A 19808-nucleotide genomic window follows, 5' to 3' on the forward strand; every position below is an offset into this window, starting at 1 on the left:
ATCTCCTCCATTGAGGAGATGAAAAACCGCAGGGCAAAACCGCAGAGCAATCCGCAGGTAAAACCGCAGGTATTTTGACCTGCGGTTTCACCTGCGGATTTTACAAAATCCGCGCGGATGAATCCGCACCTAATCCGCAGCGTGTGCACACAGCCTAATACTGCCCCTTATGTACAAGAATATAACTACTATAATACTGCCCCTATATACAAGAATTAACTACTATAATACTGCTCCTATGTGCAAGAATATAACTACTATAATACTGCTCCTATGTACAGTAATATAACTACTATAATGATCTTTTTTTTAAAAAACTGGCAACCATATATTACAAAAGTGTTATATTAAAATCTCAAAGCAATAAATAGTAAAGGAGATAAATGTTGTTACATCACTTAAACAATAGCATTAGCAAACATTGACAAATCCCGATACCTGGATGTTCCTCCAGGTCACATTCCCTGGGTTCCCCTTTATATCCTTCTTATATACGGCCTTGAGACTTTCTAGGATCTTATACCTGACAGTATCACAGGACAGGACTTCCTTATTGATGAGCAGGCAGCACCGCGCACACCACAGATGGTAGATGGTCACCACATTTATTATATACAGAGAGCTTCTGTTATACGCCCTGAGCTCAGGCTGGAAGTCTCCGTACAGCAGCTGACCATACAACTGTCCCACCACGTGCGGTAACTTTAGGGAAAAGGACACAGACTCCCATACCTGCTTACTGAAGGGGCACTCTAAAAGCAGATGGTCCATCGTCTCCAGTATATAGAATCATAGAATCATAGAATCGTAGAGTTGGAAGGGACCTCCTGGGCCATCTGGTCCAACCCCCTGCTCAAAGCAGGATTCGCTAAATCATCCCAGTCAGATGTCTGTCCAGCCTCTGTTTGAAGACTTCCATTGAAGGAGAACTCACCACTTCTCGTGGCAGCCTGTTCCACTCATTGATCACTCTAACTGTCAAAAAGTTTTTTCTAATATCTAATCTGTGTCTCCTCCCATTCAGTTTCATCCCATTGCTTCTAGTCTTTCCTTGTGCAAATGAGAATAAAGTTGATCCTTCTACAATGTGACAGCCCTTTAGATATTTGTAGACAGCTATTAAGTCTCCTCTCAGTCTTCTCTTTTGCAAACTAAACATTCCCAAATCCTGCAACCTTTCCTCATAAGACAGGGTTTGCAGACCGGTCACCATTCTGGTCGCTCTTTTCTGAACTTGCTCCAGTTTGTTGATGTCTTTTTTAAAATGTGGTGCCCAAAACTGGACACAATATTCCAGATGAGGTCTGACCAAAGAGGAGTAGAGGGAAATAATGACTTCACGTGATCTAGACTGTATGCTTCTGTTAATACATCCTAGAATTGCATTTGCCTTTTTTGCTGCTGCATCACACTGTTGACTCATATTCAGTCTGTGATCTATTAGTATACCCAAGTCTTTTTCACATGTGCTGTCACTTAGCCCTATTCCTCCCATTCTATATATGCTTTTTCCATTTTTATTGCCCAGATGTAGTACTTTGCATTTCTCCCTGTTAAAAACCATTCTGTTAGTTGCTGCCCACTTCTCCAGTTTATTTAAATCTTTTTGAATCCTCTCTCTCTCTTCTCTAGTATTAGCTATCCCTCCTAGCTTTCTGTCATCAGCAAATTTAATCAGTTTACCCTCAATTCCTTCATCTAAATCGTTGATAAAGATGTTGAACAATACAGGGCCCAGGACAGAGCCCTGTGGTACCCCACTTGAGACATTCTTCCAACTGGATGTGCAGCCATTTACGACCACTCTTTGGGTCCGATCACTAAGCCAGTTATGAATCCACCTAACAGTTGCCTTGTCCATTCCATACTTAGTCATTTTTTCGATAAGGATTGTATGAGAGACTTTGTCAAATGCTTTGCTGAAGTCAAGATATACTATATCTACAGCATTTCCTTGATCCACCCAATCAGTGATACCGTCACAGAAAGAAATTAAGTTAGTCTGACATGACTTATTAGTTACAAACCCATGCTGACTCTGTTTAATCACTTCATTCTTATCCAGGTATTGACATACATGTTTTTTAATAATTTGTTCAAAGATCTTTCCTGGTATAGAAGTCAGACTCACCGGCCTATAGTTACCTGGGTCCACCTTCTTCCCCTTTTTGAAGATAGGAACAACATTTGCTCTTCTCCAGTCTTCTGGCACTTCTCCTGTTCTCCAAGAATTTTCAAAGATTATAGAGAGGGGTTCAAAAATTTCTTCTGCTATCTCCTTCAGTACTCTGGGGTGTAATTCATCTGGACCTGGAGACTTGAATTCATTTAGGCTAGCTAAGTGTTTCCTCACTATCTTTCTGTTTATAGATATCCTGGATTCTTCTATTCCCTTAATAGGACAGTGAATAACAGTTGATGTTACATTTCCTTTCTGAGAGAAAACAGATGCAAAATAGGAATTTAAAAGTTCAGCCTTCTCAACATCCTGTCTTACCATTTCATCATTTTCATCCTGTAAAAATCCTATAGCATCTTTGACTTTTCTTTTACTTTTGACATATCCCCAAAATCCTTTATTATTGCTTTTGACATCTCTTGCAAGCCTCAATTCATTTTCAGCTTTAGCTAATCTGATTTGTGCCCTGCAGGTTCTGCAGACAGCATTATATTCTTCTTTAGATATGCCTCCCTCTTTCCATTTTATAAACATTTTTTTCTTCCTTTTTAGCATGTGCTTAAGTTCTGTGTTCATCCATCCTGGCTTCCTTAACTGCTTCCTATTCTTCCCTCTTTTCGGAATTGTTAACAACTGTGCTTTGAGAATTTCATTTTTCAAGATTTCCCATCCTTCCTGGACATTTTTGTCTTTAAGGATATCCAGCCATTGGATCCCTCCAATTCTCTCTCTGAATCCCTTAAAATCTGCCTTTCTGAAATCTAACCTTGACGTCTGAGTCTTCACAGGTCTTCCGCCTCTAGTTATCCAAAATTCTAAAATAGCATGGTCGCTACCTCCTAGGGTCCCAGCCACTTTTACCTCCTCAACCATTTCCTCCCTGTTTATAAGGATTAGATCCAAGGTAGCAGTTCCCCTTGTTTTCTCCCTTACCTTTTGGAAGATAAAGTTGTCAGCAAGAGAGGATAAGAATTTCCTTGACCTGTTAGTTTTGCCTGAGAGAGATTCCCAACAAATGTCTGGATAGTTGAAATCTCCCATGACAACTATGTCATATTTTTGGGAGAACTTGGCCATTTGATGCATAAAGAGTTCATCTATAGCTTCAGCTTGCACAGGCGGCCTGTAGTAAATGCCTACAATGGTGTCCTTTCCATTGTTCTGTCCTTGTATTCTTACCCAAACAGTTTCCACAGAACTCCCAGTCTCTGAAGCTTCAATCTCTGTGCAGATATACGCGTTTCTAACATACAATGCGACACCCCCTCCTCGTTTATCAAGTCTGTTTCTTGCAAATAAGTTGTATCCTTCTAGTCTTGTATTCCAATCATGTGTATTGTCCCACCAAGTTTCAGTGATTCCAATGACATCATATTTCTTTTCCTGTGTTAGTAGTTCCAATTCTCCTTGTTTGTTGCCCATGCTTTGTGCATTAGTATAGAAACATTTTAGTTTGTGATTGGTTTCTCTTTCTCCAATATTTTTATTAATTAGATTCTTTCGTCTTTGTTCTTCCTTTCCACTTCTAATAGCAGAGTTCTCAATAGCATTTGTCAGGTGTATGGCTTTTTCTGGTCTTTTGCTTCCCTTCCCATGTTGTTCTAGTTTAAAGCTCTCCTTACAAGTGTAGCAAGGCGACTTCCAAATACATGCTTTCCAGTCTTCGTAAGGTGCACCCCATCTCTAGCAAGTAGTCCATCGTATAAGTAGTTGACTCTGTGATCCAGAAATCCAAATCGTTGCTGACGGCACCATCGACGTAGCCAGTTGTTCACCTGCAGAATCTTATTCCACCTCCTTGTTCCATGGCCATGCACTGGGAGGATGGAAGAGAAGACCACCTGCGCTCCCAGTTCTTTCACTTTCTTGCCTAAGTCTTCAAAGTCTCTGCAGATGGTTTCCAGGTCGTTTCTTGCGGTGTCATTTGTCCCCACATGTAGTAGCAGGAATGGGTAGTCATCTGTAGGTCTGAAGAGTCCTGATATCCTGTCAGACACATCTTTAATTTTTGCACCTGGAAGACAGCACATTTCTCTTGAAGTTATATCCGGTCTGCAGATAGCGGCCTCAGTTCCTCTCAACAGGGAATCCCCCATGACCACCACTCTCCGTTTCTTCTTCACAACATTTTTCTTTCTCCATCCAGGAGGACTCTGAAGGCGTAAAAGGTTGCTGCTTGTTGGCAAAGTCTTATCCTGATGTATTTCTTCATCGTTTTCCTGCGTGAGAGCCTGGTACTGGTTCCTGAGCAGTATGGGTGCTGACTGCCTCCTGATCCTCCTGCTTCTCTGGGTCACATGTCTCCATTCCTCTGTTTCTTCAGGTGCACTTCGAATTTCTTCTCTTTCTGTAACATGAAGAGATAATTCTGCTCTGTCCAAGAACTCTTCACCTTCCTTAATGATCTTCAACGTAGCTAACCTCTCTTCGAGATTTTGCAACTTTTCCTCCAGCAGGGACACAAGCTTGCATTTGTGGCATGTGAAGTTTGGCTTTTCCACTGGTAAATCTGTGAACATGTAGCAAGAAATGCAGCTCACCAAATGGCTCCTGGCCTCTTCCATCTTGAGCTTTCTTAAAAACGATGAAAGATGAGCCCAAATTTGGCGCGCGGTTTTTCCGATTTCCTCTTTTCAGCTGCAACGGCCAAAACCCAGTGATCGTTGAGCTCGCGGAGACTCTTCACTTATCCCAGAAGGCACTGGGAATATGCAAATGATCTCCTCAAGACTCTTCCCCTGGTTTTCCGATTTCCTCTTTTCAGCTGCAACGGCCAAAACCCAGTGATCGTTGAGCTCGCGGAGACTCTTCACTTATCCCAGAAGGCACTGGGAATATGCAAATGATCTCCTCAAGACTCTTCCCCTGGTTTTCCGATTTCCTCTTTTCAGCTGCAACGGCCAAAACCCAGTGATCGTTGAGCTCGCGGAGACTCTTCACTTATCCCAGAAGGCACAGGGAATATGCAAATGATCTCCTCAAGACTCTTCCCCTGGTTTTCCGATTTCCTCTTTTCAGCTGCAACGGCCAAAACCCAGTGATCGTTGAGCTCGCGGAGACTCTTCACTTATCCCAGAAGGCACAGGGAATATGCAAATGATCTCCTCAAGACTCTTCCCCTGGTTTGGGGACACTCTTCTCTGGGACAGGATCTGTCTGATACATTCCTGCACTTTAGATTATCTCTAACGTACATCTTACCATGGAGAGCCAGCCACTCTACGTCTCTCATATGAGGGGGAACTCTGGGATCTAGCACGTTTTTTGCAGCCCATTTTACATCCAGACTCGGAGCGCCCCTCAGTTGTACCTGGACACTGAAGTGAGATGACAGGACATTCTTATACAGATCCTTCCTACTAAGCTGCTTGACGTCATCATACAAGATCCTCCATCTGACGACCTTACTTATTATGTGGACACCATACCAAGAAGCATTATTCTTTAGTCGTCCTGAGATTCTCTTGATGGGGTCCCCTACCGACCACACAGACACAAACTGCTGGATCTGGCTCTTAAACAAACACGACCATGGCACCTTCTCTGAATTCTTACAAAACGAAAAATTCTTCATGAGAAACAAAAGATTAAAGAGCTCCGGACAAGGCATGGCGAGACCACCATCCTTATAAGGGAGATAAACAATGTTTCTCCTGACCACATTCACCCTGGTGCCCCACAAGAAGTGAAAGAAGACATTGGTAAGTCTGGGGAGCAACGTATCTGGCAGCGGGAACACTGATATAGAGGAACAGTGGGAGCAGGAAGGTCTTCAGCAGGCGGATCTTCTCCAGATATGTCAGCTTCCAGTGTCTCCAGCTCTGCACCTTCCGCTCACACACCACCAGCTTCTCCTCCCAGTTCACCTTCCCATCATCTACAGCACCAAACACAACTCCCAAAATCTTTATCTGATCCTGAACTGTTCTAAAGGGCACAGAGAAGACATCACGGTCACTCCCCAGCCACAACGCCTCGCTCTTCTCCATGTTCACAGAGGAGTTAGATACTTGGGAGAAGGCTGTGATCTCCTGCTGTAGAGCCGCACAGTCACCTCTAGAAGACACCACAACCGACACATCATCCGCATAGGCACAGAACTTTACCTCCTCCACCATACTTTGGAGGTGGCACCTCAGCCCTGTAAAATCTCTATGATCCTGCAGTTCTCTGAGGAAAGGATCCAGACTGAAAACATACAACAATGGGCTGAGAGGACAGCCCTGCCTCACCCCTGACATGATCGCAAAGGGCTCAACCAAGTGACCATTAATCAGCGGCAGGCTTATAGCTTCCTCATACAGAAATCGCAGCCACTGCACAAACCGCATCAGGAGGCCATACTGTAACAACACCTGATACAGGTAATCATGATGGACTCTATCAAAGGCTTTACTCTGGTCTAAGCCCACAATATACGCCCCCACATGGTGCTGCTTCATGTACGTCACGGCTTCTCTCACCAACAACGATGAGTCCTTTATCGTCCGACCCTTCACACCACACGTCTGGTTGGCGATGATGAGCCCACCCGCCACCTCACTCAGCCGATAATACAAGATCTTGGCCAGAATTTTATAGTCCGTGTTCAGCAGAGACAATGGACGCCAATTCTTTATATCTTTTATATTTCCTTTCTTTGCCAAAAGGACCAGAACAGATTTATACTGGGACGGTAGAAGCTTCCCTGCAGAGAGGCAATCATTATAGACCTGCACCAGGTCTGGAGCTAATAAGTCCCTGAACTCTCTATAAAACTCGCTGGTCAGGCCGTCCAGCCCCGGGCTCTTGTTGGCCTTTAAGGAGTCAATGCTCTTCTTCACCTCCTCCTCAGTTATGGGACCGGCCATACTATCTGCCTGTGTGGGGTCTAGTGTTGGTAGGGACACCCCCTTCAGATAGGCATTAATGGCTTCCTTATCAATATGAGCCCCTTTATAGAGATCTCTATAATAATCAGCAATGATCTTGTGGACTTTCTCCGGCTCTGACTGCTCCACCCCATTCTCATCCAACAAACCAGTGATTAGCTTCTTACTGACCCTGTTTTTACAGGCAATGAAAGGATCTGGGTTATGAACGCCCCAATTATCAAACTGTCCCTCCGCCTTGAGAGACTTGAGGCGATCATACTGCAGCTCCCTCATTCGCTGCTTTATATGGCTGACTCTCCGTCCATCCACCTCCTCACCACCATTCATCCTGCTATATAGCCGGCTCAGTTGCAGTCTCAGGGCAGAGTATCTCATATAATCCATATTACTATGTCTCCTGGCTGCTCATATAATAAACTGCTTGATGTCACTTTTCATGGTCTCTCACCTCTCAGCTGTGTCATTACACATACATTAGGTGGTCCTACGATCATTATAGAAGGTGGTGAAGGCCTCTCTGAACCGTGGATCTTGGATCACGGAGCTATTCACCTTCCAGTACCCCTTTCCACAGACCACAGCTTGGGCCAGATCCAGCGTCACGCTCACCATGCAATGGTCAGAGAACTCCAGAGGGCTGATCCTGTACTGAGAGCATCTCACCTCTCTCTTTATATACACCCGGTCTATTCTGCTGGCATTACCACCCTTATGGTATGTGTATGTCTTACTGGTATGGTGGGAACCATAGGGGTCTACTAGGTGGGCCTGTTGGACTATATTATTAAGAAATGTCTCATCATATCTCTTTCTTGTGACTGCTGGATCTATCCACATTACAAGACACATTACTAAAATCCCCACACAATATAAACACTTTAGAGGTAAAGCAATATGGCTTCATGTGGTCAAACAGTTCCCTCCGCTCTTTCCTTGTCTGCGGAGCATAAATGTTTATTGCTCTAAAATGGATGGAGTCCAGTGCAAAGTCCAGCATCAGACAGCGGCCCGGACAGATCTCCAGGACTCTGTCCACCTGGACATCCATGGTATTAAAGAGGATTCCCACACCGTCATTCCTCTCCAGCCCGAAGGACCAGAATGATGGACCTAGTCTCCAGTCTCTCTTGGCTGCATACACATGGGCATTACATTTCAGATACGTCTCCTGTAAGAAGACGTCAGATCTCTCATCAGACAATCGCTGGTAGATCGCCTGCCGTCGGCTACCAGTCCTCACACTGTTCACATTAATAGAGCTTAGTCTCAGCCGCATCCTGATCACTTAGACTTTCTGGTCTTCTTTCTCCTTCCACTGCTGTCACCTGCAGTGCCCCATCTCTTTGTGGACATGGGAGAGTCAGGATCCACCTCATCAGAGTCATTTTCTATGATGTATGAAGAACCTTGCTCCATTTGTGCCTCTTCTTCTTTGTCTTCTTCTCCCAGTACATTGTAACGTCCTGGACTTATCACCAGCACTGGAGGCTCAGAGGTTTTCTGGACTGTTGTGATTTTCCTGGAGGAATCCACAAAGGCTTTTTTCCTTTTTATGGTCACAAAACCTTCGTCATCCACACTGGACACTGCGGACAATTTATCTACTTCTACAGATGTACTGGGCTGAAGCTTGGATGGTTTGGTGACAGGTTTTCTGGACACCTTAGTGACTAGTATTTTAGATCTTAATTTAGTGGCTAAACATTGCTTAGATCTCACTTTACTGGCTGATGGTGGCTTAGCTCTGGCTGGTGATACTTTAGGTGTTTCTTCAGTGGCTGGTGGTCCTAATAGTGCAGCATCCATTGATATTATATCAGACTCTGGAGCAGGCTCGCTGTTACTGTGACTTATCACCTCATCAGTGCCGGCTTCTTGGACAACATCTGCACCTCTTGTGGTTTCTTTTCCCATAATTTCCAAGGAGGTCAGGCCATTATATTTATTATGCTCCGCATGAGGGCAATCACGAAACGTATGCCCGGGTCCTGAGCACAGGTTACAGATGACGGTTCCTGTGCATTTGTCCTTTGCATGCCCGAACTGTCCACACAATGAGCACGTGATACGAGAGCAGTTCATGGCGAGGTGCCTGCCCCCACATCTATGGCACAGACGTGGCTGACCGGGGTAATAGCATATCCCCCTCTCTGAGCCCAGGTAGAAGGAGTGCGGCAGATGTCTGGTTACACCATTCTCCTGTAGTAGCTGGATTTTCACAGAATATCCTCCATTCCATATGTGCTCCTCATCATAGATCTTCTGGGGATGACTTCTCACCATGCACTGCCGGCTCAACCAGTGCTGCAGATCCGCCAGAGCCACCACCTCAGACTGGAACAGGACAGTGGCCGTTATTTCCTGCGGCTTAGACAGCTGGATACAATGGAGATGATCCCAGATCTCATCATCTCTAGTGTCATTATAGATGTTCCAGAACATATCCAGATCACACTGAAGCTTAAAGCTGATGTCATAGATCCTGCTGGATGGAACATGGATCAGTGCGTAGACCTCAGATGCCTTAAACCTCATAAAGTCTTTCAGAAGAACTTTTCCAATATAAATTCTGGATGGGATGTTCTCCTCTGGTCCCGTGTACTTTATCCTGACTGCATTCCTCCTCTGAGGTGGAGGGTTCACTAGTCTTGTGACATTGGAGAACAGTCTCCTGAACTGATGTTGGTCAGCAGGAGGATCAGTGCTGGAGCTCTCCCCAGCCGCAGGAGGATCAGTGCTGGAGCTCTCCCCAGCCGCAGGTGGAGCAGTGCTGGAGCTCTCCCCAGCCGCAGGTGGATCAGCGCTGGAGCTCTCCCCAGCCGCAGGTGGAGCAGCGCCGGAGCCCTCCCCAACCGCAGGTGGAGCAGCGCCGGAGCCCTCCCCAACCGCAGGTGGAGCAGCGCCGGAGCCCTCCCCAACCGCAGGTGGAGCAGCGCCGGAGCCCTCCCCAACCGCAGGTGGAGCAGCGCCGGAGCCCTCCCCAACCGCAGGTGGAGCAGCGCCGGAGCCCTCCCCAACCGCAGGTGGAGCAGTGCCGGAGCTCTCCCCAGCCGCAGGTGGAGCAGTGCCGGAGCTCTCCCCAGCTGCAGGTGGAGCAGTGCCGGAGCTCTCCCCAGCTGCAGGTGGAGCAGTGCTGGAGCCCTCCCCAGCTGCAGGAGGATCAGTGCTGGAGCTCTCCCCAGCCGCAGGTGGAGCAGCGCCGGAGCCCCCCCCAGCCGCAGGTGGAGCAGTGCTGGAGCTCTCCCCAGCCGCAGGTGGAGCAGTGCCGGAGCCCCCCCCAGCCGCAGGTGGAGCAGTGCTGGAGCCCTCCCCAGCCGCAGGTGGAGCAGTGCTGGAGCCCTCCCCAGCCGCAGGTGGAGCAGTGCCGGAGCTCTCCCCAGCTGCAGGTGGAGCAGTGCCGGAGCTCTCCCCAGCTGCAGGTGGAGCAGTGCCGGAGCTCTCCCCAGCTGCAGGTGGAGCAGTGCTGGAGCTCTCCCCAGCTGCAGGTGGAGCAGTGCTGGAGCTCTCCCCAGCCGCAGGTGGAGCAGCGCCGGAGCCCCCCCCAGCCGCAGGTGGAGCAGTGCTGGAGCTCTCCCCAGCCGCAGGTGGAGCAGTGCTGGAGCCCCCCCCAACCGCAGGTGGAGCAGTGCCGGAGCTCTCCCCAGCTGCAGGTGGAGCAGTGCCGGAGCTCTCCCCAGCTGCAGGTGGAGCAGTGCTGGAGCCCTCCCCAGCTGCAGGAGGATCAGTGCTGGAGCTCTCCCCAGCCGCAGGTGGAGCAGCGCCGGAGCCCCCCCCAGCCGCAGGTGGAGCAGTGCTGGAGCTCTCCCCAGCCGCAGGTGGAGCAGTGCCGGAGCTCTCCCCAGCTGCAGGTGGAGCAGTGCTGGAGCCCTCCCCAGCTGCAGGAGGATCAGTGCTGGAGCTCTCCCCAGCTGCAGGTGGAGCAGTGCTGGAGCTCTCCCCAGCCGCAGGTGGAGCAGTGCTGGAACTCTCAACAGCCCCATGATCACTGACACGTGTTTGTGCTGAAAAAATGCCCAGATCCACTACTGATTGTTGCACAATGTGATCTTCATTCATTGACATGGAGGGTTCAGAGTCCATTACCACTGACGGTTCAGAGTCCATTATTATTGCAGTGTGGTCTCCATTCACTGACATGGAGGGTTCAGAGTCCATTATAATGTTTGTATCTGTTGCACATTCACTAGCACCAGTGAGCGGGGTCTCACACACAGCACCGAGTGGAGTCTCACTCACAGCACTGAGCGGGGTCTCGCACACAGTGACAGTACAGGGGGCACTTACTTCATCACTTACAGGAGCTGAGCTCCCTTCATTGCTGCACACAGAGTCCACTGCGGTTAACCCCTCGGTTGCTGACACACTTTCCTCTGCAGCGCTCCCAGCATTGTCTGCTGCCTCAGACCCCTCACATTGTGCGGCTGATATAAGTGCTGCTTTTCTTACCAGACGTCCTTGCCCCACACTGTGCACAATTTCAAATTTAATGTCCTTACTAATGGAATGTTTTCTATTCTCCTTCTGGGCTCTGGCTCCCCTCTTTTTCTCCATAGCCCAAGTTTCCTTTCTGGGCACAGAGTTCACATCTTTGTCCAGGTTTCCTTTCCGAATGTCCAGCTCTCGTCTGCAAACATCCAGGCTCTCACATTTCATCAGTTTTATCTTTGGATCAGTCTCATTCTTAATTTCATCTTGTAATTTGCTGATTTGCATTTCCAGCTTAAAAATGCTTTGCCTTGTAACTTTACCACTCAATCCAGCAACATAACAAACAGGTTTAGAAGACTCACCAGCCACCATTTCCAGCTTTCCATTACCATCAGGTCCATGCGGCAGGCTAGGGGCTTTCCCTGGATCATCAGCCCAGCATCCCTCCCCTCCACCTGGGTCAGAAGCCATGCCTCCGCCCTGCTGGGAGCTCACAAACACACGTCTATCCTCTCCTATGGACAAGAATATAACTACTATAATACTGCCCCCTATGTACAAGAATATAACTATTATAATACTGCTCCTTTGTACAAGAATATAACTACTATAATACTGCCCCTATGAGCAAGAATATAACTACTATAATACTGCCCCTAAGAACAAGAATATAACTACTATAATACTGTCCCTATGTACAAGAATATAACTACTATAATACTGTCCCTATGTACAAGAATATAACTACTATAATACTGCCCCTATGTACAAGAATATAACTACTATAATACTGCTCCCTATGTACAAGAATATAACTACTATAATACTGCCCCTATGTACAAGAATATAACTACTATAATACTGCTCCTATGTACAAGAATATAACTACTATAATACTGCCCCTATATACAAGAATATAACTACTATAATACTGCTCCTATGTACAAGAATATAACTACTATAATACTGCTCCTTTGTACAAGAATATAACTACTATAATACTGCCCCTATATACAAGAATATAACTACTATAATACTGCCCCTATGAACAAGAATATAACTACTATAATACTGCTCCTATGTACAAGAATATAACTACTATAATACTGCCCCTATATACAAGAATATAACTACTATAATACTGCCCCTATGAACAAGAATATAACTACTATAATACTGCTCCTATATACAAGAATATAACTACTATAATACTGCTCCTATATACAAGAATATAACTACTATAATACTGCTCCTATGTACAAGACTATAACTACTATAATACTGCCCCTATGTACAAGAATATAACTACTATAATACTGCTCCTATGTACAAGACTATAACTACTATAATACTGCCCTTATGTACAAGACTATAACTACTATAATACTGCAAGAATATAACTACTATAATACTGCCCCTATGTACAAGAATATAACTACTATAATACTGCCCCTATATACAAGAATATAACTACTATAATACTGCTCCTATGTACAAGAATATAACTACTATAATACTGCCCCTATGAACAAGAATATAACTACTATAATACTGCTCCTATATACAAGAATATAACTACTATAATACAGCCCCTATATACAAGAATATAACTACTATAATACTGCCCTTATGTACAAGAATATAACTACTATAATACTGCTCCTATGTACAAGACTATAACTACTATAATACTGCCCTTATGTACAAGACTATAACTACTATAATACTGCAAGAATATAACTACTATAATACTGCCCCTATGTACAAGAATATAACTACTATAATACTGCCCCTATATACAAGAATATAACTACTATAATACTGCTCCTATGTACAAGAATATAACTACTATAATACTGCCCCCTATATACAAGAATATAACTACTATAATACTGCTCGTATGTACAAGAATATAACTACTATAATACTGCCCCTATGTACAAGAATATAACTACTATAATACTGCCCCTATGTACAAGAATATAACTACTATAATACTGCCCCTATGAACAAGAATATAACTACTATAATACTGCTCCTATATACAAGAATATAACTACTATAATACAGCCCCTATATACAAGAATATAACTACTATAATACTGCCCTTATGTACAAGAATATAACTACTATAATACTGCTCCTACGTACAAGACTATAACTACTATAATACTGCCCTTATGTACAAGACTATAACTACTATAATACTGCAAGAATATAACTACTATAATACTGCCCCTATATACAAGAATATAACTACTATAATACTGCTCCTATGTACAAGAATATAACTACTATAATACTGCCCCTATATACAAGAATATAACTACTATAATACTGCACCTATGTACAAGAATATAACTACTATAATACAGCCCCATGTACAAGAATATAACTACTATAATACTGCCCCTATATACAAGAATATAACTACTATAATACTGCTCCTTTGTACAAGAATATAACTACTATAATACAGTCCCTATATACAAGAATATAACTACTATAATACTGCTCCTATGTACAAGAATATAACTACTATAATACTGCACTTATGTACAAGAATATAACTACTATAATACTGCCCCTATATACAAGAATATGACTTCTATAATACTGCTCCTATGTACAAAATATAACTACTATAATACTGCCCCTATGTACAAGAATATAACTACTATAATACAGCCCCTATATACAAGAATATAACTACTATAATACTGCCCTTATGCACAAGAATATAACTACTATAATACTGCCCCTATATACAAGAATATGACTTCTATAATACTGCTCCTATGTACAAAATATAACTACTATAATACTGCCCCTATGTACAAGAATATAACTACTATAATACATCCCCTATATACAAGAATATAGCTACTATAATACTGCCCTTATGTACAAGAATATAACTACTATAATACTGCCCCTATGTACAAGAATATAACTACTATAATACTGCCCCTATATACAAGAATATGACTACTATAATACTGCTCCTATGTACAAAATATAACTACTATAATACTGCCCCTATGTACAAGAATATAACTACTATAATACAGCCCCTATATACAAGAATATAACTACTATAATACTGCCCTTATGCACAAGAATATAACTACTATAATACTGCCCCTATGTACAAGAATATAACTACTATAATACAGCCCCTATATACAAGAATATAACTACTATAATACTGCTCCTATGTACAAGAATATAACTACTATAATACTGCTCCTATGTACAAGAATATAACTACTATAATACTGCCCCTATGTACAAGAATATAACTACTATAATACTGCCCCTCTGTACAAGAATATAACTACTATAATACTGCTCCTATGTACAAGAATATAACTACTATAATACTGCCCCCTATGTACAAGAATATAACTACTATAATACTGCCCCTATATACAAGAATATAACTACTATAATACTGCTCCTATGTACAAGAATATAACTACTATAATACTGCTCCTATATACAAGAATATAACTACTATAATACTGCTCCTATGTACAAGAATATAACTACTATAATACTGCCCCTATATACAAGAATATAACTACTATAATACTGCTCCTATATACAAGAATATAACTACTATAATACTGCCCCTATATACAAGAATATAACTACTATAATACTGCTCCTATGTACAAGAATATAACTACTATAATACTGCCCCTATATACAAGAATATAACTACTATAATACTGCCCCTATGTACAAGAATATAACTACTATAATACTGCTCCTATATACAAGAATATAACTACTATAATACTACTCCTATGTACAAGAATATAACTACTATAATACTGCTCCTATATACAAGAATATAACTACTATAATACTGCTCCTATATACAAGAATATAACTACTATAATACTGCCCCTATATACAAGAATATAACTACTATAATACTACTCCTATGTACAAGAATATAACTACTATAATACTGCTCCTATATACAAGAATATAACTACTATAATACTGCTCCTATATACAAGAATATAACTACTATAATACTGCTCCTATGTACAAGAATATAACTACTATAATACTGCCCCTATATACAAGAATATAACTACTATAATACTGCCCCTATGTACAAGAATATAACTACTATAATACTGCTCCTATATACAAGAATATAACTACTATAATACTACTCCTATGTACAAGAATATAACTACTATAATACTGCCCCCTATGTACAAGAATATAACTACTATAATACTGCCCCTATATACAAGAATATAACTACTATAATACTGCTCCTATGTACAAGAATATAACTACTATAATACTGCTCCTATGAACAAGAATATAACTACTATAATACTGCCCCTATGTACAAGAATATAACTACTATAATACTGCCCCTATGTACAAGAATATAACTACTATAATACTGCCCCCTATGTACAAGAATATAACTACTATAATACTACTCCTATGTACAAGAATATAACTACTATAATACTGCCCCCTATGTACAAGAATATAACTACTATAATACTGCCCCTATATACAAGAATATAACTACTATAATACTGCTCCTATGTACAAGAATATAACTACTATAATACTGCTCCTATGAACAAGAATATAACTACTATAATACTGCTCCTATATACAAGAATATAACTACTATAATACTGCCCCTATGAACAAGAATATAACTACTATAATATTGACTCTCTGTTCACTAATGTAACTACTATGTAGTTTTCTTTCCCAAGATCCTGTAAGAACCACTATTCTTTTCTGTATATAATATACTGGGTGGCAGTTTGTTATAGTTTTATTATTTTATCATGCAGCAAGAAATTGTAATCTTTTTTAGTAAATGGTAGAGTAAGTGTAACTTATCAGACATTTTTTCACCTTTTGGGATGAAAATTTTCATATGTTAAAATGTTGGACTATTGATGTGTCGATCTCAATTAAGCTTGATTTAATGGTGAGTTTAGATGTGTGACTTGAAATTTTATTTTTTAATTTTAAAAGATTTGTTTCTCCCCACTCTTTGTTATAAAGTATGCCGCGCTCTACAGGGTTTAAGTAAGAAGCTGGTGAACCAAGTTGTGACGGATCTTTTCTTGAATCGTCCACCATCTTGCCATATTGTCTTCTGCTCTTTTTCGTTTCCCGCCTTATGTTCGTCACATTGTACAATTTCTTTAATTCGGCGTTTGTCATCAGCAGCTTTCTCAGGTAATCCCCTCCTCAGTGAGTCGTGTGTGCATATAAATAGCTACCTGAGTACAGAACACGTCACCCAGAAAGATCTTAATGGTAACGTGCCCCACCATGAAGAAACTGGTTTACCTCTCATTATCCTGTCACATCTCGTGAAGATTCCCGTAGACTCCCTCACAATTGTCGCTGAGTTTCCCAGGGAAGGAGCTCAATTCAGTTTTGTGGTGTTTATTGTCATTCTTGGTGTCGGAGATCTGTTTCCGAGCAGCCATGTCCAGCGGCTGCCTGCTCTGCGCGCTCCTGGTGGTCCTCTTCTCTGGAGGTCAGTATCTTTGCCCTGTAGAACTATTGAAAATCCAGGCAAGGTTTCTATCCTATCTACCAGTTCAGATAGTGGAACATTATGGGGATCTCCTCTATCTTATTGTAGCAGTTGTGTAGGAGTTTTTGGTGATGGGTGACCATAGAGTAGAGGTGTCCCCATTTATTACCATCTTAGAAAGAGGTGGCCACTTACAGAAGAACAAACGAAAGTAACTTTTTGAGTTATGTTATTATTGTTTGGTTTGTTTAGATTATTCCTACATGTCAATGGCGGAAGCTAAAGAAATGAGCAATCAAGTCTGGGTGAAGTGTTCAATGGCGTCTCAATTCTTCGAGGCTTAGGGTCTGCGTCATCTTTATGAGGTAGAGAGACTCGTACCAGATTCATAGTGCTCAATTATTATTCTTCAGGTTATCGGTTTTAATCTTCTTGGTGGGGACATTGGTGTAACTGCAGGAACCTTACCACATATACAGATGATTGCACCAAGATCACCGAAAGCCAAAACGGGTCAAGTGCCGTCAGACATGAGCTTAGTTTTTGGAGTACTTTGGGTGCTATTATGTAAATATCCCATCCTCTGCTACACTGGAGATATATGAATAGTTTTTCTCCAATGTTAATAAGATCATTTTTTGATTTTTTTTTTCCACTTTTGGTTTTAAAAACGACTAGTGAAAACAAAGAAAGTGCTTGTCAGTTATTTGAAGCTGATCTTGATGGAATCCACTCCAAATTAGGCAAAATCTGGAAAAAACATTTTGGGAAAAAAAACTCTTCAAAAACACTTCAGAACCTTTTCAGGAAGAAAAAAATCCTCCAAAAATAAAGCAATTTCTGCTTGGAAAAACTCATCATTTTTGAATGCCTCAAAAAAAAAAATGCAGGGAGCCCAAAAGGAAGTGAAAATGAGAAGCTCCCACAAAAATCCTCAATGGACTTCTTGACTGTGAAAAACCTCCAGTGATGGTGATGATGCATTGTGTCCAGTGATGTCCCAATATGTGTGGTGAAGCCTCCAGTGATGGTGATGTCCCAATGTGTCTAATGAAGCCTCCAGTGATAGTGATGATGCATTGTGTCCAGTGATGTCCAAATGTGTGTGGTGAAGCCTCCAGTGATGGTGATGTCCCAATGTGTGTGATGGAGCTTCCAGTGATGGTAATGATGCATTGTGTCCAGTGATGCCCCAATGTGTGTGGTGAAGCCTCCAGTGATGGTGATGAAGCATTGTGTCCAGTGATGTCCCAATGTGTGTGGTGAAGCCTCCAGTGATGTTGATGGTGCATTGTGTTCAGTGATGTCCCAATGTGTGTGGTGAAGCCTCCAGTGATAGTGATGGTGTATTGTACTCAGTGATGTCCCAATGTTTGTGGTGAAGGCTCCAGTGACGCTGATGTCTCCATGTGTCCAGTGATGTCCCAATGTGTGTGGTGAAGCCTCCAGTGATGGTGATGAAGCATTGTGTCCAGTGATGTCCCAATGTGTGTGGTGAAGCCTCCAGTGATGTTGATGATGCATTGTGTGCAGTGATGTCCCAATGTGTGTGGTGAAGCCTCCAGTGATGTTGATGATGCATTGTGTTCAGTGATGTCCCAATGTGCGTGGTGAAGCCTCCAGTGATGTTGATGATGCATTGTGTTCAGTAATGTCCCAATGTGTGTGGTGAAGCCTCCAGTGATGGTGATGTCTCCATGTGTCCAGTGATGTCCCAATGTGTGTGGTGAAGCCTCCAGGGATGGTGATGTCCCAATGTGTGTGGTGAAGCCTCCAGTGATGTTGATGATGCATTGTGTTCAGTAATGTCCCAATGTGGGTGGTGAAGCCTCCATGTATCAAGTGTTGGTGATATTACCTTGTGTCCAGTGATGGCACAATGAATCCCATATTTCTAGTGTCTAGGAATGTTTCCATGTTTGATGTCTCTACAATCGGTTCTAATAGGTTTCAGATTTACACAAATTTGGTTTTCACACTGTTTGCTGGTTCAGTTTTTAGTGTATGTTTCTGCTGTCCGGATTACATAAAGATTTGCTGTGGATTGGAACTGCGTACAGCCACAGCGTCCAATCCGCAGCATCCAGATGTTATAGCGTAGTGGAGGGGATTTTATGAAATCCCATCTCCGCTTTGCGTGCAGGGCCGCATTCGGCAGCCCTGCGTATCCGGACAGGTGGCGTCCAGACCACAGCATGTCTATTTATCTTGCAGAGACACTCCGTCTCCACAAGATAAATAACCCGGTCTATGGGTACGATGCGTTGATTCCGCATGTGTTCAATGAGCACATGCAGCATCACCGCGCGTACAGCAGGGAGCAGCGCTTTAGGCAGAGTGGGGGTTTCCGCACCGTCCAAAGCGCTGCCAGTACGCAGCGTTGAAACACACCCTTTCAGTGACACTTTGTATTGCCTCTAGATAATTATGAAGTGATCAGATGACTTGCAGTCATTCTTTGCCTTGAAAATTAACTTAATCACAAAAAAATAACCTGACTTTCAGCCTTGCCAGGAACTGCTCTGCTTACATAATCTCAGGAATCTTCTTGTTAGCTAACAAGAAAATGTTAATGAGGAAAAAACAGCTGATATCATTGTGTCATGATGATGGAATTATAAGAGCAGACTGGTGCACAAATCATCATCTGCTATTAACCATGGTCACCTCCAAGGATACACATGCTGTCATCAATTTGCATCAAAAGGACTTTAGAGGAAATTGCTGCTTGTAAGAGTTCCCCTACATCAACCACTTATCAGCTCATCACAAAATTCAT

At 42.9% G+C, this 19808-nt stretch overlaps 1 protein-coding gene across 1 annotated transcript in view; it reads left to right on the plus strand.

Annotated features, from left to right (window-relative positions):
• The first annotated feature begins 16789 nt into the window (after nt 1–16789).
• LOC141047913 (phospholipase A2 inhibitor PIP-like) overlaps nt 16790–19808 on the plus strand; it is a 129787-nt gene continuing 126768 nt past the window's right edge. Inside the window, exon 1 of the mRNA XM_073543234.1 lies at nt 16790–17029. Coding sequence (XP_073399335.1) covers nt 16978–17029 — 52 coding nt within the window. The 5' untranslated portion in view covers nt 16790–16977. The remainder of the gene's footprint in view (nt 17030–19808) is intronic.

This window comes from Dendrobates tinctorius, unplaced genomic scaffold (assembly GCF_039654945.1).
Source record: "Dendrobates tinctorius isolate UK_male_01 unplaced genomic scaffold, ASM3965494v1 ptg000130l, whole genome shotgun sequence".
Taxonomy (NCBI): domain Eukaryota; kingdom Metazoa; phylum Chordata; class Amphibia; order Anura; family Dendrobatidae; genus Dendrobates; species Dendrobates tinctorius.